General features: G+C 44.1%; 1 protein-coding gene across 3 annotated transcripts in view; it reads right to left on the bottom strand.

Annotated features, from left to right (window-relative positions):
• AIMP1 (aminoacyl tRNA synthetase complex interacting multifunctional protein 1) overlaps window positions 1-24,266 on the bottom strand; it is a 165,464-nt gene that overhangs the window by 39,850 nt on the left and 101,348 nt on the right. For all 3 annotated transcript variants that reach the window (XM_078676603.1, XM_078676602.1, XM_078676604.1), the window contains exon 6: window positions 10,265-10,433. In XM_078676603.1, coding sequence (XP_078532729.1) covers window positions 10,265-10,433 — 169 coding nt within the window. The remainder of the gene's footprint in view (window positions 1-10,264; window positions 10,434-24,266) is intronic.

The following is a 24,266-nucleotide window of genomic DNA, read 5'->3' on the forward strand; positions in this document are numbered from 1 at the left end:
ATGCGCACACCAGCAGAACAATGTGGGCATTATTTGCTTTAATTTTTTTATTTGCTGACTCAAGATGGCAGACGCCACTTGGACTGGTAAAAAAAAAAAAAGTATGATTTTTTGGGGGTCTAAAAGCATTCATTAAAAGAAATCAAGGACTGGGAGTATTAGGTAACCGAGGAGCAGGGAGGAAGGGGAAAGGCAGAACACAGAGGGTGGTGGTGCATGAGAGAACGCCACAGAAGGATACAGATGCGAAAGATCAACACTGGTGTGGGTTGGGGCAGGGAAGCTCATTGGCAAGAGACAGTTGTGCAGGGGAGAGAAACACATGGACCAGAGAGAGAAACACAGAGCGAAAGAGAAGCATACAGGGAAGACAACTGCTTAACATACACTTGTGGAGTGCCTAAGCAAAAATGCAACACTGAGCAACATGGCTCTCTTCAATCCCTTTATTCCCATACATCCAGTTCCTCTCCGTTCCTGCAAAAACATACTAAGAAAATGTTCATGTACGAGAGGGCAGCACTAGTGCAATACATAAAAATACACTGCCTATTAAGGCTTCTAAAGTGTAGGTTTGGAAGGATGAATAGCTCAACCAGGAGTAGCATCTCATCAGCTGCCTCGGCATCTTCAACTGACAGTGTCCATACACCCCAACCTCACCACAGTACATTTTATCACACTGTCATTGTAACTATCGCTCAATGTGAGCTTTTCAGGCACCACAAAGGAATCGGTCACAATTAACTGTGTCAGATGGTGTAACTTATACGGACGTACATTAGTGGTTACATTTTCTGGACCTCAAAGAAAACAAGCATTGGCATAGCCAATAGGTCTCGCCTTTGGGACCTTTTAAGTGTTTAGCAATACAAAAGTTGTTGTTGCACCAAGAATATTGTGCTGCATAACTAAATATTTAGAAGGTTGCAAAAGCGAGACCTATTGGCTGTGCCAATGCTTGTTCACTGTGTCAGGAGTGGCATATCCAGGTGTAACAGGTGGTTGTTGATGTCTTTGCAGAGTTTTGTCCTTCGAAGACATTCCTTTTGGCTGTATTCACGAAGGGTTGCCCTGTGCATGAACCTTTTTTTCTGGTGGTCTTGCCGGAGAACGTGCATTACACTGAGGTGTATCTTCTCCTGGGTCCTCGTCACACGTGTGCGGCGGGGCAATTCCCTCTGTAGAAGCATTTGAGAAGGGCAGGTCATGCTGATGTCTAGTTTCTTGGGGTCTGCAGGTGTGAGCATGCAGTTATGGAAGAGCTTAATTGCAGATGGTTGTAATACAGGAGTTTATGCATATTCTTGCCTTCTCGGTTGCATTCTCCAATTTCACCTGTTGATGTGTTCAGAGAAGGGTTCTTATTCTCCAGATTGAACTGGCTAAGACTGTGTAATCAGCATCATCTTCCCTGTTTCTTCTTTGTAACATTTGCTTTCTATGTGCATGTCCTTTGATATTTCAGAACACATCTGGATGGGTGAACCTTTAATTGAAATTTCTGGTGATGACGTGTACATATCCCACATGTACTTTAAAAATCACATTTCCTTTTTTTTAAGCGGGTGTACATACATCAAGTTACTTGTACAAATGTGAAAGTTAACACTAGTCTAGAGTCAGTGCTACAAATGCCAGTATCATCACAACTACTAACCATCACATAGCTACACGGATAGCCTGGGTAGCTGGTATTATTTGTTGACTGATTTTGCAGTTTAAAACTCAGATTTTGTCACCTCAAAATTATTCAAACAGCACCACCATGTGGTAGGTTCGTAAATGCCATTCTTGAGAATTAAGTGCCAGTGCCTGCTCAGATTAAGCATTGAAACTAAGCCCGACCTAACTACGGCAGACTTCATAGCCAATGGCATTTTTTTAAATGGGGGGGAGAGGGGGAGTTTTATATTGCGCCAACTCGACCCAAAGATATCGGGTATCAGAGCCCTTTACATGAGCATCGATATAGACGGACACATTTATTTTTGTTAGGCAGAGGGAGAAAAAGTGATTTGCCCAGAATCACAGGATGCTGAGCGTCGTTGGACGAGACTCAAACCCGGGTCTCCAGCTTCCTGGTCGACCGCTCTAGCCGTTAGGCCACAGGCTCTCCCCTGAAATTATGAGTTTTAACACGAGGACACTGTTGGTTTGTATACAAGAGTATCATATTTCACCTAATATCATGAGTGCAGTTACTACAGCACAAGCTCATCTACTACAGAACTACGCAGTAGCGAGATAATAAAATGTGATAACCCTCATGCTCGAAAAAACTACAGAGATGTTAAGCTGAAGTCTTTTTGGAGTATATTAAAAACAACAAAGCACATTTCCTTGCAGAGACTCACAGCGTTATGGGATTTCAAATAACCATAACTATTTTCCAAACAAATTTAACATGAAAACACCATAGACTTTGAGGTAAAATATTGTTTGTTATTTTTATTTGCACTGCTGCTTCCCTGTTCTACAAAATTCAATTGCTTTCTCCAGACGCTACCTAATGCTTGACTAATCCTGGAAAGGGATTGCTTCCAGTCCAACGTTGGTTATAACTAAACTCAGAGGTCTTAGAAACCAGCATCGCGGCACTGATGCTTTACTTTTAACATTAAAAGTAAAGCGCGGGTGCCGCGATTATAGCAAATGTAAAGAAATAGATATTTGTTTCTATTTCTTTACTTTTGGTGCCTTCACACGTGCAATAAAAGAAGCCAAATGTCAGCTGTGCACGATGGCAGCTGTGAACGTCACACGCGCGCTTGTGCGCGTGATAGTAAACAGGTCGCCGGGAAAGTAGCACTTTTCAAAGCAGCTACAAATGTCTCAGCCAAATCAGCGCATGCGCTGGATCAGGCCGAGACCTAAAAAAGATTGTATGGCTGCTACAGCTAGAATGTTATTCCCAAAATCCCCTTTTCAAGCACCACTTGCACTCCAAACACTCTTTCAAAGGCCACAGGGAGTCTGGCTCTCGGTACAAAAAAAACATGAAAATTCCATAAAGCCCAGATAATACAAGATTGATTTTGGTACACATTCAAAGACGTATGCCTAGGGCTGTGCAAAGTACTGAAATCTTTGCAAAGTTGTGAAAAAAGGCCAGACAGTCTGCAAGCTCTATACTACTTACAACTGCAGGTTGGTTTGATAACTTAAGTAAGAAGTATGGGTAGATACAAAATAATGTGTTGGCAAAAAGCTGGACTTTAGGACAAATTACATGATTCTGTACTCAAAATATTTATTTTGAAAAATCAGGATGTGTTACTAGGTATTGAATAGTCCTAGGAGACTTTCTTTTTCTTGGGTAGATCTACTGCAGTGCCAACATTCAATAGAGTCTTTTGTGATACATTTGCTCACAGTTTTCAGGTATAATGTTGGTTGAAGTTCTTGTTTTCTGTTTTTGTTCCTTTACTAAGTAGACAGAGATAGATGGTCTTGTTCCTCTGATATTTTAGACCAGTCACTGTTGTGGTCTTCTTGTTTAGTGTTTGGGACTGCTGAAAAGGCAGTCTAGAATAGAGGGCCTCAACACCATAAGGGATGTGCTGGGTGCAGGACATCACAAACCTGATTTTGTAGTGATTTTGTACAATATCCACCACACCTTTCCCTTTTGTTATCATTTGACATGCTGGAAGATTGAGGTTAATAATTCTCTTCACCAGGATGGTGCCTGGCTAGTGGTGGCAAAGTGAAGAAGTCATTGTTTTAATGCCAGGATAGGCTTCTCCACAAGTGAACAACGCTACTGGATGTTCTATACATCTTGCAGAATATTTGTTGAGGTTGGTTAAGCAGATGTGCAGTTTCAGAAAACCCTTGCAGTGTCTTTATTTCTAACAAAATCCATTATCCAGTCATTCATTAGCATCTCCCTATGAAAGTGAGATTGTGAATTTTATCATGAACTTAAGGAGTGGGGGAGGTTAAATATGGCCAAGCGGAGCATTTTCAAACAAACCCATGGCAAGTGCAATGAGCTATGCGCTTCACTAGGTCTTAACCAGCACTTTACTTGTCTTCCAACAGTTCTGCATACTTGTTTAAAGAGGCCTGCTCGGAATAATAATAGCAGCTTAACAGAGCTAATGAAATAGTTGCCCCGAGTGGCAGACGTCATCTAGAACATCTATTTCTCTACTGAACGCATGCTGCCGTTTTCTTTATCCCAGGGGATTAAAGAAGATGCAGAAGGGTTATATTTCTTCTTTACTTCAAACAAAGCAGGACTTGTCTTAACTCAAATGTTAAAGAAATCTGAGGAGAAGAGGAACAGTTTTTATGTAAAGAAAGGTGTGTTACCTCATGAAATGACATATAAAAAGGGGAAATGAAGAAAGGGAAAAAGTGGATATTTTGGAGTACGTACCCCAAATGGGCACCGTTTGATAGGTCCCAAGTATTCTTCATATTCAGAGGTAATAAGAACTGCTTTGGGAACTCCTCCTTCAGACCGTCTTCTCATGCCTCTCTTGGGGAGGAGGAATTTGGCGGGACCAATGGTGTGAGGTTTTGAATGCTGCTGAGAATCAGGAGGGTTCTCTTCTTGTGGCACCAAAATATCCATTCGAAGCCATCTCTAGAATTTTGTGTGCTGCTGTGGTATAGACTTCAAAGCAACAGCTAAACACTCGTGTAACATCATATATCAGGAACATGTGTGGCATAGGAAGACCACCATGTTGTGCCGTTGGAAAATATTGTTGGACCCACTTCTAAGGGCGAACGCCAAGTGCTCATATTTAACAATAATACTACACTTAATGCAATAGACTCAGGGTTTTTACTGGTGTAACTGTAAATATGTTCAGTTTATGTTGCATTTCACCCTTGGAGAATCTGTTTCTAAACATGCCAAAGTTTCACAATTAAAGAAATCAAGATAGTTTTTAAATAACACAACGTGATCATCCGTGAAAGACTGTACTGTAACTCTGATCTCCTGGTCTCAGGGTAGGCATACTTAGCCATTTCACTACATCTCCTCCTACAAGTGCTGTTATCACCCTACCCCAAGCTTCTCCAACGAGTAGCTCCTGAGCTACAGGTAGCGCTCCATGTACCTGTGAGTAGCTCTTCTGTGTGCAGCCCAGCTTCCTAAACTGCAAATATTTGCTTTTTTAAATTAATACATGAATACCAAAGTTAAGACTGTATTTGAGATGAAAATGCGTTTATTTTTTCCGAGCTCAAAAGCTGATCTTTGGAGAAAAAAAAGCTAAGTGTTTAAAATATATTTAGAACTTACTCATGTGGTGTTAGGTAGACACCATTAATATTAGGAAGTTGGTGCTAGGGGCATTGGAACTCATTCTATCCTGTGTTACTGATGAAGAGGAATTCCAAATTTACAAAGCCTTTTTAGGTCTCGCGCCTGCGATGCATATGGCGAAGCCATATGCATCGCGCAGGCGCGATACTATAGTTGCGGAGTCTGCTTCCCAGGAGACAGAGACTGGCGCGCGCACGCTCAGGAAAGCGATCGGAGCCGGCCGCGCGCGTTCCCAATCTCCTGTCTCTCTGGTTATGTCTAGTTTTAATTGCCGTGGCGCACACTTCTCAGGCCGCCAGCTTATACGTTTAATATGCACAGCGCACGCTTTCCTTATTGATTTCTTTTTACGTCTAACTTATGTGCATAGGCGCCGTGATTTCTTTCAGCACGGCACCGCTTTCATAAATTTCCAGAAGCCGACTGCTCAGCCTGCTTGTTAAAAATGTGCGCACTCCCGGCTGATATGTGCACAGAGAACTCCAGCAGCTGATTCATTCACTTGCTTAAAAGGAGTGAGGGGGCAGGGCTCGCGCTCACAGCAGCAATCCCGGCTGCACCTCCCTCCGTGCGTGCTCCATGTGGGCTCGACCTCCCACAGCAATGCGAGGTAAGCAGGCAACTTTTCCGTTTTTCACAAGTTTTTTTTATTTCAAGGTTCTCGTTGCTGTTGGCACAGACAGTATTTTAATCTTCAATTTTATTTGGTGGGGTGAGAAAAATAATTTTAGACAATGAAAAAACATAATGGGAAACGCATCTGTTTAAGTAGCAGTTTTGCACTCTTTGCCCGGCGGTCGTTTAAGTAGCCACAGAGTTCAATTTGAACCCAAGTGATAGCTGAGAGATTTAGAAGCAACACTCTCGGGCCCCCAATCAAATGTTTTTAGTCCCACTGAATTAACACTCTTTCTCTGGCTTTAATTTTTTAACCACAGGACCGCACACAAAACTTCACAATTAAGCGAACATATCTACAAAATCCTAATTAACATTTTTGTGGGCCTCCATTCAAAAGCTCATTGGTGCTGTGTAAACCAGCTTGCATGTGCTTATTAATATCTGCCTGTATAGCTGAAATATTTAATAGGAAGCCGCATTTCATAAAGTAGAATTGGGTAGCTAACATTTGTCCTCAAACAGTAGGGTCCTCATGCAGATCTCCATCACGTGTCACTTTCCTTTTATTAAGAAGTTTTCGTTTTTTTATTGGCTACAACACACCTTTTACAAATAACCTTGGAGTGATCTTGAATTCTAACTTAGGAATTCGGACAGTGTTGCTGCCTATAGATCCACGGGTCACTGTCTGTATTGGGATAGATTTAACAATAAAAGAATAATGGCGACCATACATTTTTTGCTGTAAATATACGTTTAATAAAACATGTTAAGTTAACTTGTTTTAAAGATCTTTCCTGCCCCGTGCCCCTCAATCCACTCAAATTGGTTTGCTTGCATTACTTACATTTCTTACACATTGAGTTGTGTGTATTCTTATCATAAAGCTATTCACGCTGATAAGAGGCCTTACCAGTACCTGATAGTGTTACTCATTTTATCTTAGTTAACAACGGTTCTCATTTTATCAAGTATGAAAGTTTGCACAGCTAATAAGGCCTTCATTCCAGCCTTGACACACAGGCTTGAAGTATGTACTACAACCCACTGAGTTATAATCTGGGAATGCAGTTGCACTTCTGTGCCGGTACATAGTCTTGTTAGGGATGTTGCTGTTTACTACCAACTCATAACCATTAGTGAAGACGTGCCTCAAAGGACCCGGTTCACAAAAGAGCAGGTGTGACTGAAATAAAAAGTGCCAACCTTTTATTTCATATGATGCAATGACTGAAAGTATCATAAACGCTGACCCCCTGCAAAGACTTGGATGCCACCAGCGCAAGCCATAAGCAAATAGTAAAGCACCTCCCTCACGGTCATGTTGATGCCCCGAACTGGAGTGACTCTCTGCCTTGCCTTATGTTTGTACACCCCCTGCCCCTGCTTAACCCGCAACACAGACAAGTGCTGATGCATGGGAGGAGACAAGTTTCAGAGAAAAGAATGCACACCCCGCCAGCCAGCATGCATCCATTTATCAGTGGCTGCCGTCTCGAGCAACGGGACAGTGATTACTGTATGTAAAGATTAAACACCACGTGAGTGAAATAAATTGTAAATGATAGAAGCAAAGGCATATAATAATGGTACCCTACAATGAATAAGGTTGCAAAGTGTTTGTTTTTTTTAAACATAGAAAAATCAGCAGCTATAGATATCACGCTTTCAAAACCCTGCATAATTTATGCGGCACTCCTGATTTGGCATAATGGGGTGTATTAATCTTGAAGCTGCAGACGTTACTCTTTCAAAGTACTGTTTGTTTTTAAAAATAGAAGACTTTCGTATCTGTAGGCATCACACTTTCGACGATGTGCATAAGGTATGCGGCATTTGACCATGTGCCCTGTGTTTTTAAGCTAGTAGAATCCCGTAGCTGGACATGTTACGCCTTTGACGTTTTGAATAATTTGTGAATCCTAATTTGGGCTCTTTACACAATTTACAAAACCTCATTTTTGGGGTCCTCTAAACTGACGTGTTTTAAAAACTGAAGGCTCCTGTAGCTGAAGATGATATTCCATTCAAGATTTGCATAATTTAGAGCACTCCGGGATTGCCACCTCATGGTAGTAAAATTGGAAGTATCCTGTCGCTGCAGACGTTCATCCTTCACGATAATCATCATTTAATGGCATCTTAAGTTTGTGAGGTAAGGTGTAAAAAACAGAAGAGTATTGTAGCTGGAGATGTGACCCTTTCTAAGGTTTGCGCACTGAATGCAGGGTGCTGTGCATTATACATGACGGTGACTGATAGGAGTTGCTCTGGGCCTTCACGGAATCACTGTCCGTGCTGCCCTCAAGAGCGGTGCCACCGCAGGCGTGAGCTCTGTGTGCCCCGGATGCGGCCCAGCGCCGGAGCCTGCTGTCTCGTGAAGGTGAGTTCAAGTTGCATTCTGTGTGGCTGTGTGTGTGGCTCTTTGTGTGTCTCGCTCTGTGTGTGTGTGTGTCTCGCTCTGTGTGTGTGTCTCGCTCTGTGTGTGTGTGTGTGTGTGTGTGTGTGTACACATGCAATAGGTCTCACATTTGCGAGAGATTAAGCTATTGGCATTGTAAATGACAATACCATTTATTTATCTGTTTTCAAAACCAACACATAAATAAAAACATTGTCATTTACAATGAAAATAGCTCTAACTTTTGCAAAGGCGAGACCGTTGCATTGTAAATGCTTTTTTTAACCTTACTGCTGGCAACACTGCCTGATGCAGCTAGCAATCTTGCATAGGGTGGCCACTACTGTAATCATCTCTGATTTGGTCAGTATTACATATAAACAAACGTGAGGGAGAGAGAAGCATGAGTAAAGACCTGTTCACCTCCCCAGCCAATCATTGGGTGAGGCACCTTGATGAAAGTGAGGCACCTTGATGAAAGTGTGACAACAGGGTCCACCCCTTAGTATCCCAGGTAGCGAGAAGTGACCACACTAAATAATGAAACGCAAGAGGTGATTTTTTTCCACAATTAAAAATTCACGAATTGCGATAGTGAAGGGTGATCTTACAATTGCCTCTAGATTTACTAACACACATACAGTCACAGAATACCCCAAAAAACAGCTCTCTTGTAATCATGCATTGTAGGACACCCTGGAAGCATTGGGCGATCTAGGTGAGAATCCAATTATGAAGCATGTCACTTACTAGGTAGTTGAGTGAGGGTTCTTTTTAACACACTGTAGGTTCCAAGGCAAAGTAGCCTTGATGATTATGAGAAATTGGTCTTTGGAACATTAGTAAAATAGGTAGCAAACTGGCTCTTTTTTGTAATAGTACTGGTCAGTATTACAACTTTAATAGCAGGGCGGGATGATTTTCTTTGAGCAGAAGCAGCGCTTATTAAAAAAAAAAAAAAAAAGGTTGCCGATGCCTACTCAATACTCACTTATAAATATTTATATATTTATGTGCATTACGCTAGCAACATTCTTCACCAAATCATAATGAGAAAAAAATAGCTTATATAATACATTATGAAGCTGTAATTCTTCAAAATATGACAGGAATATTCTTTTTGAGTTTTATGGATAAATCACAGACCCTAGAAAGTGCAATAATGATATATAATATGCACCAAAACGATTTAGAAAGAGGGAGGTCATAGTGGAATTAAGCGCCAGATGTACAATTATAATTGTGGCAAAAAGTGGTTGCAAATTAAGCACGGACTTTAAGAACTAGTATTTGATTTTGAAAAGCAATCTATACACTATTATTTTGCTTTGCAAAAAACAACTGTCATAAGAGGGGGTCAGAGAACAACGTGCCTAATTAGTATTTATTAGGCAAATCACTATATTCGACCCCCTGTGATTGACTTCAATCACAGGGATAGTGGTCAGCAAGGGACAGCGGACCACCATCCCTGTATATACATTCCCAAACAGAAAGCTTACAAGAAACCAGTGATTCATTAAAAAGAAATATGGGTTTTCCATTTGGGGAAAGCATCAGCGGTGCAGGGGAGGAGGCACTGGTCCCATTGGACCTCTGCCTGCTAATCACTAACCACCTCCTTTCTGGAGATGGTAACTGTTCAAAGGTTTGCAACCAGAATGGCAGTCACCAACCATTAATTGCAAAATGAATAGCAATTTGGAAGGAACTCCCCTTTTGCACCCTTCTGTGTTGCAAAACCGACCTTAAGAGTCTGAAATACATTTCCTACTCACGAGACAGATTATGTACATAGGAAACAGCTGTGTTATGGTCGCAAATCTATGATTCTGCAAATTACAGGGCTTGCAATCAGAAAATTGCTTAATAGATCTGGCCCTAAATTCTACTCCAGCAAGGTTACTCATGGGAATTATCTTGGTATTGGAAAGTGAAAAATGCTTACTTACCAGGAAAGGCATGAAAGGTGATTCTGTCGCCTGGCACTGAACCACTTGGAGGATCCAATATTTCCACCTTGTCTGGTGAGCTGGCACACATCACCATGGCTTGCGAAACAACGCCCCTCATTTTGGCAGGTTTCAGGTTGCACAGCATTACGGCCATACGGTTCTGCATCTGCACAAAAAATGCAAGAGAGCAAATCAAAGCACAAGCAGACTTGGCACTTGCGAGAGATGATATTCTATAAATAAAAAAAAAAACTAATGCAGCGATTTTCGGATTCAAATCGACCAGCTTTGATATTAAGAACATATTAATACGCGTCTGTTGCTTATATAGCATGTTCAAAGTGCTTTACAAAGAGCTTGGTCAGAACACAATACCCAATTTAATTTAACATTAATTTTGTGGCATCAGTAAATCAGAAGGACGAGCGGACTTTGTGGGGGTACTTGGGACTTTAACATTGCTAGTCTTTGTCTACAACGGCACACACAAGTTGAAAATTGATGGCAGAAAGGACGGCTTTTTGTGGTACGTGGATTCTAGCCTGCAGTTCCAACAGCATCAAGCAATTTGATTTTCCTGCCTAGTGGAGAATCTATTGAGGTGGATGGGCTGAAGTAATGTTTTTTGCATTTATAGCTCCTACGATATAAAACCAGCCCCCAAACTGTACCAAACACACAGTCACTGGATGTTTAAGAATCATTTAACTAGCTGTAAAGCATTGCCAGCCAATGGTACAACTCTATAATCCCAACCCAAGCTCTTTCAAACAAATATTGCCCTTGATTCTCCTACACCTCTGCAATGCTCTGTGGGAGGAGCAGGACATTCTTGAGTCTTCTCTGTGGCCCTTGAGTAACTATATTCTTAATTGGTTTAGTGACTGCTCATTCTTCTACGCTTCTCCATTTTCTTTTTAGAGTATGGAGGCTGTAGTAAGAGCTTACTTGAAATTAAATAATGTTGTTTGCTTGATGCCTGATCCTCTGTATCAGAATTCTGGGCTACTCTGTGCTAGTTGGATGTTTCCACCAGACACCAAAGTCATATTTTTTGAGTCAGGCAGCACCACTTTCTCCATTTGCCTTAAGGCTGACAACATTATGAGTCTGGAATAATGCGGCCCTTAGAGATTGCCCATTTTTGATGCAATGTACTTTTTCCACCAAAGATAGGTCCAGGTAGACTTTTTTGGCTTCTGACTTAAATTGTCAAATTGGAAGACCGCTTTTTGCAAATACAAGAAGTGTCCTAAAAATCTTTCACATCCTCATAATCCTGGGTTCTAAAAGTCTCTGATAGCAGAATCCTCTCAGAACTGTGGGAAAGTACAATTCAGTTGATTAAAAATATAGAAGAAGGAGTCCTCGTAGAGTGGCTTAAGATCCTCTTTAATCCAGTCAGTGTCTGCGCTTTGGCAGACTATTCTATACTGCCATTACACAGGTCTTCACTGTCAGTTCTTTTTTCTCACAATCAACTGATCCAAATCAAAAGCCACAGACAAATCTAAATATTCATGGATTACCTTCAGCAGTCTGGTTTGCTAATGACATCTTGGGGTTGTTTGGAAACCTTCCCCGGGAATGCATTGCGCCCATTGCTTCCCATTGGGTTTGTAACTTACATTTGCTTGCTTTCTATTTGCTGGCAACATTTGTTTTAGGCTGTCCAGCTGGAGTTTGCCCCTTCCCAAAACCTCATTTACTGTATTCTTCCAACAGTGCTGGATTTCTGTAAACAGGCATTCAATCTTGTTCTTATCGTGACACATTTGCTGTGCATTCAGAGGCAGAGGTCAAATGTCAGATTCTCTCTTCCAGGGAGCTAGGTGTTTACTTTTCTTACTCGGATTTCAAAGCGAGAGGTTTTATGTCACAATCATGCTGGCTCACAGGGGAGTGTTTGAGGAAGGCTGGACAATGTATTTTTTCTTAGCACACAACAAAATGTAAATGTTTATTAATGAACTGGGCAGATATTTTAGAACATATAATTAGAAAAGTATAAATAAAGCACATTTTTCTGTAATTCTAAAGTGTGGTGAAAAATATTTCAAAACAATCAAAACAAATCAATACACTAGGTGGTGACATTTCCACATATTATTGTTTGAGCACTGTATACTTTTATCAGTAAAACTGTACATCTGTACTAATGTAATGGTCATTTCAATTAAAGATGTGTTGTCAGTAATGACAGTGCACTACCACATCATGCATAATCTGCCTCCACTGCTAAACAATCTACTCTGCTCCACTCCGAGGAACGACACTCCGAGGAACGACACTCCGAGGAACGACACTCCGAGGAACGACACTCCGAGGAACGACACTCCGAGGAACGACACTCCGAGGAACGACACTCCGAGGAACGACACTCCGAGGAACGACACTCCGAGGAACGACACTCCGAGGAACGACACTCCGAGGAACGACACTCCGAGGAACGACACTCCGAGGAACGACACTCCGAGGAACGACACTCCGAGGAACGACACTCCGAGGAACGACACTCCGAGGAACGACACTCCAAGGAACGACACTCCAAGGAACGACACTCCAAGGAACGACACTCCAAGGAACGACACTCCAAGGAACGACACTCCAAGGAACGACACTCCAAGGAACGACACTCCAAGGAACGACACTCCTTTACCACACTTTTAGCCATGCTGAACAGAAGCCACACTGGTTTACAACATGGCCATAACATATTGGCAAAGACAATAGCTTTTTGCGTAGGCAAGACCTATTGGCTTTGCCAACGAGTGATAATAGTGTGAATGTACTGGTAAAGAAGGGGTCGTTTTTTCAGTGTTGGAAGAACATTTCTAATCGTTTAGATCCAACTCGCCTTACCAAATTTAGCATCCTTACATATGTTAGATCTCCACATAGTGGTTCAAGCACATATACTACTATGGTCTTGTTATTAGAGCATTGTAAAACTAGAAATAGTTTCATCATTTGGCTCATTGGGCAGACGGCACTCTGCTAGCATCCCACTGTTTTATAGGGAGAGGTGTGGTGCAGCAGCCAGGGTTGCCGACTCCGGAGTGCGGGGCTAACAGTTCAATCCCCTAACGGTTCGATCCCCAGAGGCAGATCAGCTCAGCATCATGTGACTCTAGGCAATAGCTCACTTAATCTCCCCGACTGCCCCCAGTGCCTTGAGACCCTTAGGTGTGATTAGTTTGCGCTTTACAAATACTAGGTTATTTATTTGATGTATATTTCTGAAATATATCAATGAAGGACTTAACCAAACCAATGAGGCAATCAATGAGCTCACTTCCAACCCATCACACATTAAAGTACCTGTGCATATAGAGAACAAGTCTTCATCAGACTATTTTTAGTTAGATGTAAATGTGCTGGTTGGTCACTTCTATGAACTAAATGATCTGAACTTCTATCTTGCTTGATGGATTATCTTGCATGCGACTACAAAAACCCAAACACTATTCTTAACTGAACTATGACATTTGCCTGATATATAAATGGCTCCTGCTAAGAGGAGTCAATTTTTAGTTTTTCTGTGTAAAGCTGTTTCCAAGAGATATTAAAGTATAGCTTGAAATCCCAATAAAAAGCATAAATTGCATGAAGCTTAACAACTGAAATATGAGCAATCAAAATAATATTATTCCACCCTGCCTGTAGAACTTACACAATTCACAAATTATAATAAAAATAAATATTTGGAAACTGTGACTGCTTTACCTGAAAATGATCTGTGCTTGTAAAATGTAATGGCACAGCTGGTTCTTCTACTTTTTTTTTTTAAGCGGTATGCCCTTTGTGCCTCAAAAAATATTTCTTTTAAACTAGATAAGTCCCTCTCTCCCAAGCACATCCAACTATCCTATTTTCTACAAACACAAACACCTGCATTTCAGTTCATCATTGGATTACACAAGTAGTCTGAAATTACGCACATTTTAGTGCGATGGGATTTGTGGCAATAATCAGCAGTTTTTAATGGTTTTCAGAATGAAAAGGGTGCTTAGGACAGACATGATAAAAAGGACTCCCCACTGGGTATGGAAAAAAAGCTTTAAAACTGTAGGCTCTATATCTTTCAATATCATTTTATAGTTTACACAACTGGAAAGAATAGCGTGATGACCTAGGAATGCCATTTAATTTCTGTAGTTTGAAGGCTGGATTGCAGGCAAAATGGTTTACAGACATTTTGCTTCTTATTTCCGTAAAGATTATTACAGCAAGGTAATTTCTTAGCCATAGTTATTCTTCAGTGCTTATGTTGCCTCAGGGTCACATTAAAACGTAAGGTGCACCAGACATTGTAATATTACTTACTACAGGAGAGTTAGGATATTCACAAGACCCAACTCTAAATCTCAGAGCTCCTTCAAGAGAGCTACCCAATCAACGGTGAATGGGACAAACATTACTAAATCTTGAACTCTAGGTTGTGAGAAAGTCAGAAATCTGCTTTGGCAGGGCTCCATCTCCTTTAGCCACTATGGAAGGAGCATCGGTCAGCCTTTTTGTGTAGCTAATTATGAACTAGGTGCAGGGATGGGTCATAAAACGTTCTTAGGCTACCAAAATACATTTCTAAAACATTTGATAAGCTGTAACCTACACCTTGAAAAACTGTCTGCTTCTGATGCATTTGCTTAATGCATTCCATTGTGGCACCATTTTTTAAATTTATTAGCTGTAAATGTATACATAAATAATTTAAACAGATTATATCAAGGAGACATGGAAACTCCGCGATGGATAGGAAGGGCAGGGTAATTAACAAAGGACACATCAGATCTAGGTGCAATCTATTCAAGTCAATATAAGCCAACTTGGCCTAACTTTGGCTTGTGAGATGCCATTCTCCCAGTTCAAACTGTAGTGTAGTTCCTATATTCCCAATAGGCTCTGCGCATTGGAATAACAAACGATAGTTTAGACGTAGGACTGAGGTCGACTAGGTCTCTACTGAATATGTTAGACTTAATTATGAATGCCAGCTAGCTCAGAGGTCACTAGAAACTTTCTCGAGTAAGCAAGGTGTTAACTTTCCTGAATAGACAAGAAGGGATAAGTTTCTGACAACCGGATAAACAGGACAACTTTGCTCCCCTAGAACAAGGAGTATATCTCCAGAGTCGCGGAAATCGTGCATGCTTAGTTTCACGAGGAGTGCAGAGAAATAGAGAGACAGGCGTTTTCAATAAAAATGGTTTTTATTGAGCAGTCTTCTTTCTCATGCAAGAGAAGCGAATTGCTACAATTGCAATACTTGTTATAAAGTAAAGTGCGTACAGTAAAAGGAGTATTATGAAATAATACTGTAAAAGCATTTATATGGTTTCCAAGCCATAAAAAACTTAAAACGGATAAAATACATACAATGATAAAAGTTGACTAAACGTACTCAACTGGTGCTTCTAAAATACGCCTACCCCAGTGTACCTAACCTAAGCCTAGTACGTGGGAAGGAGGAAGTGAGATGTAGTTTGAGTTAAGATAGTTTTTGCCAAGAATCTGAATCAAGAATTCTCTATGGGGAGGAGGAGCTTGGCGGGCATCCGAGATGGCCGCGTGAGCACAGCGCTCCCCGGACCCCCGCCACTCCCGGCATAATATCCTGAACAAATCCTGATTTTCCACGAGGATTTGTATAGAGGACGTTGGGCTGATCTACCTGGACCTTTCAGAAATTTATTTGGACACCGGGTGCCGGAGTTACGGTGATTTGAACTTTTGGGCTCCGCCCTTGAGGTGCGCCCGGGACTGGGTGAGGTTCAGTGGCCGTCTTGGAGTTGAACAACAACGGCAGGGGGATTGGACTTGTGGGTCCCCCTCTTAAGTTTCGGTTTTGATTCTGCCTCAGGCTGAGACATCGGCTAGAGAGTCGGGCCAGAGCTGGGTCCAGGGCACGAGTCGGCTGTCGGGCCTTTGGCTGGACTATTCTCCTATTTGGCTGTCCCTATCCTAGCGGTACCCTTGTGGCGATCCTTTGGTCCCGAGGCCTCCCTTTCTGGTGCCCGATCCGTTGACCCTGGTGAATCTCCTTGTGACGCATCTCCAAAATGGCGGGCAGAGGGGAACGGGAGACTCGGAAGACGAAGACACCTCTGCGCGGGGGTCCGGTCCAATCTAACGTCATGGACCGTTATACCCACTCTAAGGGGTCCCCCGGAGCTGCCCTGCCCGGTTCCAGCGCGTCTGACCACATCGTGGATGCGTCGACGGAGCCTTCCTTGCAGGACATCATGGGCGCCATTTCTGGCATGAGGGAGTCGATAGGCCAACAATATGAAACCTTGGCCCACAAAATTGACACCGTGGCCATTGATGTGAACTTAATTCGAGCCGATCTATCAAAAACCAATGAAAAGGTGAAATCATTGGACATCAAATCCTCCAGCCTTACGGCAGACGTCTCTGAGATACAGACGGAGATTGGCAATCTCCGTAGGGTGAACGATTTCATGACCCGGCGCTTGGAAGACTTTGAGAACAGGGCACGTCGCTGTAATGTTCGCGTGGTTGGTGTTCCAGAGAATCCAGAACCCCACTCGGTTGATCTCCTGGTTGAAGACCTGATCCAAAACCACCTCTCTCCATCTGGACTGAGTAAATTTTTCACAGTGGAGCGTGCACATCGTGTTCCGGGGGGCCAGGGTAAGCCAGGTGCCCCGCCGAGAACTATTGTTGCAAAACTTTTCCACTATAGGGATCGGGACGCTATCCTGCAAGCATCACGTGTGAAGGGCCCGGTGGCCTTTGAGAATGCCACTGTGAACTTTTATCCGGACTTTTCCCAACAGGTCCAGAAGCAGCGAATGGGATTTCGTGGTGCCAAGAAGCGTCTTAGGGACATGGGGATGCGCTACGCTATGCTTTTTCCGACCAGGCTGCGGGTTGAGTACAATGACCGAACTCTTTTCTTTGATCGGCCGGATGCTGTGAATGACTGGCTGGACTCCTTGCCTGACCGACCTCCTGAAACTGAGTCCGATGCCCACCCGGGCGGTGCTGAAGGTGGTGTAGAGAGCTGAACATTTCGTCTTCACCTGGTGCCTTGTCTTGAATAACTTTTTCCAGGAGTGTATGCCTACGTTCCTCTACTGCTTATGGGATTTGATGTATGTTTTTTCTCGTTATTGGTCTTGATCGGGGTGGCGGGTGGGACGGAGCCTTTCCTCCTCCGGGGTCTTTGTGTAGAATGGGGGTTCTTGGGCGACAGGCACACTGCAGGTTGGGGTGGCTTTTTAGCTTTTTGCAGGGGTGCAGGGTGGGGGGTGTTCTTTTGTTAGTTGGGGGGTGGGCGGTTGGGAAGTTCGTTGTTTGTGTGTTCTGTTCTCAAGGCGACTCTATCCTGTATTTGATGATGTTTCTTGTGTCATGCTCATTGGTGGGGGGTCTTGGCGTTGTTGGGTGGGATGGGGGTAGCGGGTTGAGATTTGTTTCGTGGAACGTTAACGGTCTGGGGGACCGTATCAAACGGAGTGTGGTGTTGAAATGCATACGACGTTTATCTCCAGATATTGTTTTCCTGCAGGAGACTCATTTGGTGGGCAATATCTGTCATGCGATGAATAGGTGGGGCTATCGCCTCGTAGCACATTCGGGGTTTACCTCGGGTTCTAGGGGTGTGGGTATCCTTGTTCGGGCTTCCCTCCCCCTAGCTATTGATGATGTGATTCTGGATGATCGGGGGCGATATGCTGTCCTTGTGGGTCGCTATGAGGGTCATACCCTCTCCTTATTTACGGTTTACGTGCCCCCCGGCCTGCAGACTTCTACCTTTTCCGATTTGGGCCGTGTGTTGTTGGACCTCCCTAATAGTACTCTATTTATGGCTGGTGATTTTAATTCGGTGTTCTCCGGTCTACACGATCGCCACCCCCCTAGAGATACTCCTGCGGCCCAACAGTGGTTGGGTGGGTTTTTGGATACATTTGGCTTGGTGGATTGCTGGAGGCTTTTGCATCCTACTCAGCTTCAATACACCTTTCACTCTGGGGCCCATGGGAGTCTGTCTAGACTGGATTATTTCCTGATGCCTGCGGCTCAGTCGCCAGCGGTGCGTGAGATTGTACACCTACCCAGGGGCATTTCTGACCACTCTCCACTCTGGCTCCGTTTTGAGGTTGGAGTGGAGGCGGTGGGCCGGGTGGCTCCTATCAACCCGTGGTACCTTACCTCCCCCGAGACCCGCAGCCTTTTGCTTAAGTCTTTGGACGCGTATTTTCTGGATAACGAGGGGTCGGTTTCCTCTGCGGTGTCCCTGTGGGAGGCTTTTAAGACGGTGATTCGTGGGCAGGCCCTCTCCCTTATTGTGGAAGCTAAGAAGGCGAGGAATCGGGAGGTGGTGGACCTTGAGGGGGAGGTTTCTGCATTGGAGGCTGCTTTGGACTCGGGGGTCACGTCTGCGAAACTCCACGCCCTGGGTCTGAAACAATTTGCCTATAAATCTATGGTCACGGATGCTGCTAAATTGATGTTTCGGGAGCAACAGGGTCGTTTGTATGATGTGGGGGACAAAGCGGGTAAATTGCTGTCATGGTTGGATAAGAAGGAGAGAGCTAATCGTGTGGTGCCCGTGATTCAGTCATCGAGTGGTGAGAGTGTGACGGACCCGGGTGGAATAGTTGACTGTTTTGCTGAGTATTTTCGCGTGGTTTATACCCCTGTGTCTGTGAGGGATGTGGCTGACTCTCGCCTTCTGTTGCGAGATATAGCTCTGCCCAGTGTTTCCAATTTGGATCGTGTAGCGTTGGATTCCCCCTTTACTGTTGATGAGATAGCTACTGCCATCCGTTCACTCCGTTCGGGCAAAGCATTGGGCCCGAACGGGTTGCCAATTGAACTGTACAAGCTACGTCCCGACAGAGTGGCGCCATATCTTCGCGCCATGTTTCTGGAGTCCCGGGAATGGGGTATTCTCCCATATGATCAGCGTCTGGCCACGATAGTTGTCATCCCCAAGGATGGTAAACCGCGGGACCTTTGTTCATCCTATAGACCCATATCCCTGCTGAATGTTGAGCCCAAGGTATTGGCGAAACTCCTGGCGACCCGCCTTCTGACGGTCATTAGTGACTTGGTCCATCCAGATCAATCCGGATTTATCCCGCATCGCAACACGGCTCTTAACCTACGTCGTCTCCACGGTGCGATTGCGAGGGCGGGGCTTCTGACGGAGCCGGCCATTTTGGCGTCGTTGGATGCCTCGATGGCTTTTGACACTGTGGAATGGCCTTATCTTTGGGCGGCTCTTGAGAAATTTGGTTTCGGGCCTGAGTTTATTGGTTGGGTCAAGTTATTGTATGCTGAACCCCTAGCGCAAGTAGTGGTAAACGGTAGAGTTTCGACCCCTTTGACCCTTGGCAGGGGAACCCGTCAGGGTTGCCCCTTGTCTCCGTTGCTTTTTGCACTTTCCTTGGAACCGTTGGCTGCGTGGCTTCGATGGGAGCCTTCGCTTAAAGGGATTCGCTGGTCACCAGACTTTGAGGACCGCGTCTCGCTTTACGCGGACGACATTCTTTTATATCTCACCTCCCCGCGTAAATCTCTGACTGTTTTATTTGATGTTCTTACTTCATTTGGAGCCAACTCAGGCCTCGTTATTAACTGGGCCAAGTCCTGCGTGTATGTTCTTTCGGGTGTTTTACCCCCATTGCCGAGCAGACTTCCTATACAGGTGGTCCAGTCTGGCTTCAAATATTTAGGGATCTTCATTACGTTGGACTCCTCGCTCCGATTTGAGCGTAATCTCCTCCCCCCGTTGCTTAGATTGCGACTGGACGTGGCCCGTTGGGGTAAGCTCCCTTTGTCTCCTTTGGGCAGGGCGGCTCTGTTTAAAATGATGTCCTTGCCACGGTTCCTCTATGCGCTCCAGAATTCCTATGACGACATCCCCAAGACCTACTTCCGAGAGATCGAGAGTCTTCAAAGGCAATTGATTTGGGACGGGCGTCCACGTATTGCCCTCGCGAAACTCACTATCCCCTGGTACGACGGGGGCATGGCGCTCCCCGACATCAAGAGATATTATTGGGCTTCCCAGTTGTCTGCTATTAATCACGTGATGTTTTCACCGGGTCGAAATCCTGCATTTGAGATGGATAAACTCCAGCTGCCGGGTGGGGACTTTAATAGAGCGCTTTATTCTCGATCAGCCGGGCGCCATCTTGTGGGTCCGTCCAGGATTGCTGTCACTGTGTGGCGAGCCGCGAATGTGAGTTTGGGATGGGAGGATCGAATGACATTGGCGACGCCGCTTTATGCCTCTGAACGTTTGGGGTGCCTCTGGTCTACTAAGGGCTTCGACCGCTGGGATATGATTGGGATATGTAAGGTGGGTGATGTCTGTTCGAAAGGTAGTGTGAAGTCGTTCCAGGCCCTCCAGGCGGAATACGGTTTGAATGGTAGAGAATTTTTTCGTTATCTGCAGGTCCGACACGCCCTCGCCTCAGTCCTGACTCCTGATGAGACCCTGCCCGAGTCTTCCCCCCTCGAAGATCGTGTCCTTGATGGCCACCTGCCTGATAGCACTATTTCCCTGATCTATAAGAAGCTGATCAATAATCGGGCAGACTTATTGGTCCGACTTCGGGAGGTTTGGGTCGGCGATGGGTTGGAACTGGACGACGAGGATTGGCAATCGGCACTCTCTTCTCCGAAAGAAGTAGCCATCCCTGCCCGCCTCCATTTGGTTCAACTTAAAATCCTTCATCGAGTTTATGTCACTGGTCCGCGTCTGGTGACAATGGGCTTTTCCCCGGATGGGTTATGTAAGCGTGGTTGTGGGTCGAGTGCTACTTTTTTACATATTCTTTGGGAGTGCCCAGTGGTGGCGGCCTACTGGACTGCTGTGCTTGAGGTGATGACTGCGGTGACTGGTGTTGCCCTGCGGGCGGAGACACGACGGTGTCTGTTGAATGTGTGGGAACCCACTGACTACTCTGTAGCCCAGACCAGATGGGCTACCTTGGGTTACATGATTGCAAAACGGGATATTGCGCAACTCTGGGGCGCATCCAGACCCCCTGAGGTCTCGAAATGGGAGGACAACATGGACTGGTCCATGTTTCGTGAGAAGACTGTATATGTGGCCAGGGGCAGACCCAGGGCGTGGACGAAGATTTGGGGCCAGTGGAATGAATATCGTGGGGATATCTGTACCCCTCCCTTTGTTGGCACCACTGATGTTACTCTATCTCCCTAGGCGAGCGTTCCCGGAACCTTTTCATACTGTCTTGTGCATTTCCGGTTCTCCCCGCTGCCCCCCCCCCCCCCCAACCTTATTAGAGTCTTAGGGCTCTTGTTATGTTCTCCTGATTGCTGACCATCCCCTCCGTTCTTTGGGCTGACCTTGATTACTATGCATTCGCCTTTTTAGTGTTTGTTGTGTTTATGTATAAAACAGAAAATCAATATGCTCTGTGATATGTTTGGAGTAATGCTTGGTACTTGATTTGTGCCTGACCACGGGAATACATTTCTACTTATTTCCTTGTGCCTTATTATTAGCGGCCAGCCCGTGAGGTTGTAGGCCCGTTCTTGTATTTTTCTATGCTTGCTCAAATAAAGGTTTTTGAAAAAAAATAAAAATAAATAAAAGAATTCTCTATGGGTCTAATCAGCTCCGTACCTTGGTTATAGAATGAAGGAGGTCTTCTCTCTCTCTCTCAGGACTCGATCCCTCAGCAACCCGCGAGGGTGACCGGAAAACACTGGAGCTGGATTTCTCAGCAGGAGAAAAGACAGCGTCTCTCTCAGTGCGTCAATGGGAGGGTCGGCTTCCTTCAGCACTCGCTTCAGCAGGGTGTCGGGCAAGTAGATAGCCGATCTGCTCCAAACCACCGTGTGTTTTGCTAAGGCAGATGCTGGTATATTTATACCTGGAAGGTGCCGAGTTTGACGTAAGGTTGGACATAAGACGTCACTAAGAACTCGCAGTTCTTTCAGGACTCCAGGAGTTCTAGGACAAATCAATACAGAAGCAGGGTGGATTCCCGGACTGCTGGAGGCTTGGTTTGTTTAAGAACGTGTTGTACTTTCTAGGAGTCTATGGGAGTAGCCTTGCCGTATTTGGACTGCATTGGCTATGAATTAATATGGGTATGATTCTTATGCCTTTATAAGGATATGATTTGATATAACCACATGAGGGCATAAATCGGGAATATTAAAATAGGGTCCTAGATACGTTTACAACACCCACTCCACGTATAATGTCCATCATTACTAAATACTAAGCAATATTAAACATATAACTATGCATGTGTTTTCCATCCCACCCCAAAATACATAAAATGCATTCGAAATGGTATATACACGAAAAATTGAGTATTATACTGTACGTTTTCAAGCAGTGGTATCATTCAGATAATGTAATTTTTAGTGCATTGTAATCTTCACTGAATGAATCACGAAATTTACATTTATGAAATGGCTCTTAATACAGAAGAGAAGGTCGAGACCATTTCATCACATATTTATACAAGACTGTACATGTGCTAGAGGCTAAGTCAAAATATTGTCTCTAGAGATTCTAAAAATAGAAATCTTGTTCACTAAGGCTAGTTCTACTTTAAGCAGAGTATCATGTGCCAAAAAGGTAAATATTTTGGGAACGGAAAAATAATTTTGCTTTCAGGGGGGGAAAAAAATAGTTCCAATGTTTTATAAGTTCTGTTTATCAAAACTGAAGGCCGAATTCAGAGTTCAGGGAACGCTGGGTGCTCATGTTTTGTTTTAAAAGTTATTCTCGTTGTTAGGGGAGAACATCAACTCAGATAGGCTGGCAAAGAATTTGTCTACAACAGTAGGTGAAAGTTGGACCAAGTCCGAAAAAGTAGAAATAGTGCATATGTGAGAGGCATTGCCGTCATCGGTGTCTAGATCAGCAATGGTCACAGAAGGTTGTACCTGTGTGCCGCTTTCATCTCGTACCTCACCGCCACCTAATCGTAATGGTGAGGTCTCAAGGAATGCCGTCATCAGAATAGGTTGCCGCTGGGACAACATGTTGCATGAGCCGTTACCGAACCAAGCAACGTATCGATATCCATAGGTACTGCTGATGGTAGTGTGAGACAGACGTCCAACACGCATTCTTCTCTGCAGAGCAGGCATCGTAGAACAGGTAGGATGCAATCTTGCCAGATTGGTCTGAATGAAAGAAACCAGGTAGTATTCAGATCTCTTAGCCGAACCAAGCCGAGCACTTTAGTAATCCGCTCTCGGTATCGCATTGCTAGGATCGTGTCTTCCATTGTTGCCTGAGTTTTGTCTGTGACTTGACTTTCCATATCGGAGCAGAAGGAACAAAAATAAGATTCCTGCTACGAGTCCCAAGATGAGAGGCAGGCCGCCGAACAGAGTGCACGAAATTCGGGAAGATGCTCAGGACTGCTTCAAAGGGTGCTAACAGTCCCGAAAAAATTGTCTTAAATACATGTGCGATGCCACTGGTATCAGACATGTTTAAGATTTAGTTTAACATTTCTACGAAATGCATGGGGCAATTTGTCGATAGTAATGTATGTATCTCTGCTGCTGTCCTTGCAACTTGCAGATCATACGTTTCTCTAGACATGGTTAAAGGCACAGTTGTTTGTAAAAGAATAGACTTCATTCTGCTTAAAGTATCAATTCGAATAGAAGAGATATTCAGAGAAGGCCATATTGCTGCCTCCTTGTCTGGCTTGCTGTTTGGAAACAATACTTGCATACAGCAAATGACCCCGGAAGTAATGCTCACGAGATAGGCCGTTCCTGGCACCATGCCACAACAGTTGTGGTCACTTATTATAACGTAACTGTCGTTGGAAAGTTGTCTGAAAAAAGGCTCTATCTGTGTAGCAGGGGTACCATGCAGGTGACATGAAAGGTTATTTGATGAACTTTCGCAGGCTCCATGCAAGTTAATACCTTGACACAGAAGTGTACCGCTTAGTGAATTTTTACAGTTGTTACCACTAAGAAATACCTCTTTCTTCCCTTCACTATA

The sequence above is a fragment of the Lissotriton helveticus genome, chromosome 2_1, assembly GCF_964261635.1.
Source record: "Lissotriton helveticus chromosome 2_1, aLisHel1.1, whole genome shotgun sequence".
Classification (NCBI taxonomy): domain Eukaryota; kingdom Metazoa; phylum Chordata; class Amphibia; order Caudata; family Salamandridae; genus Lissotriton; species Lissotriton helveticus.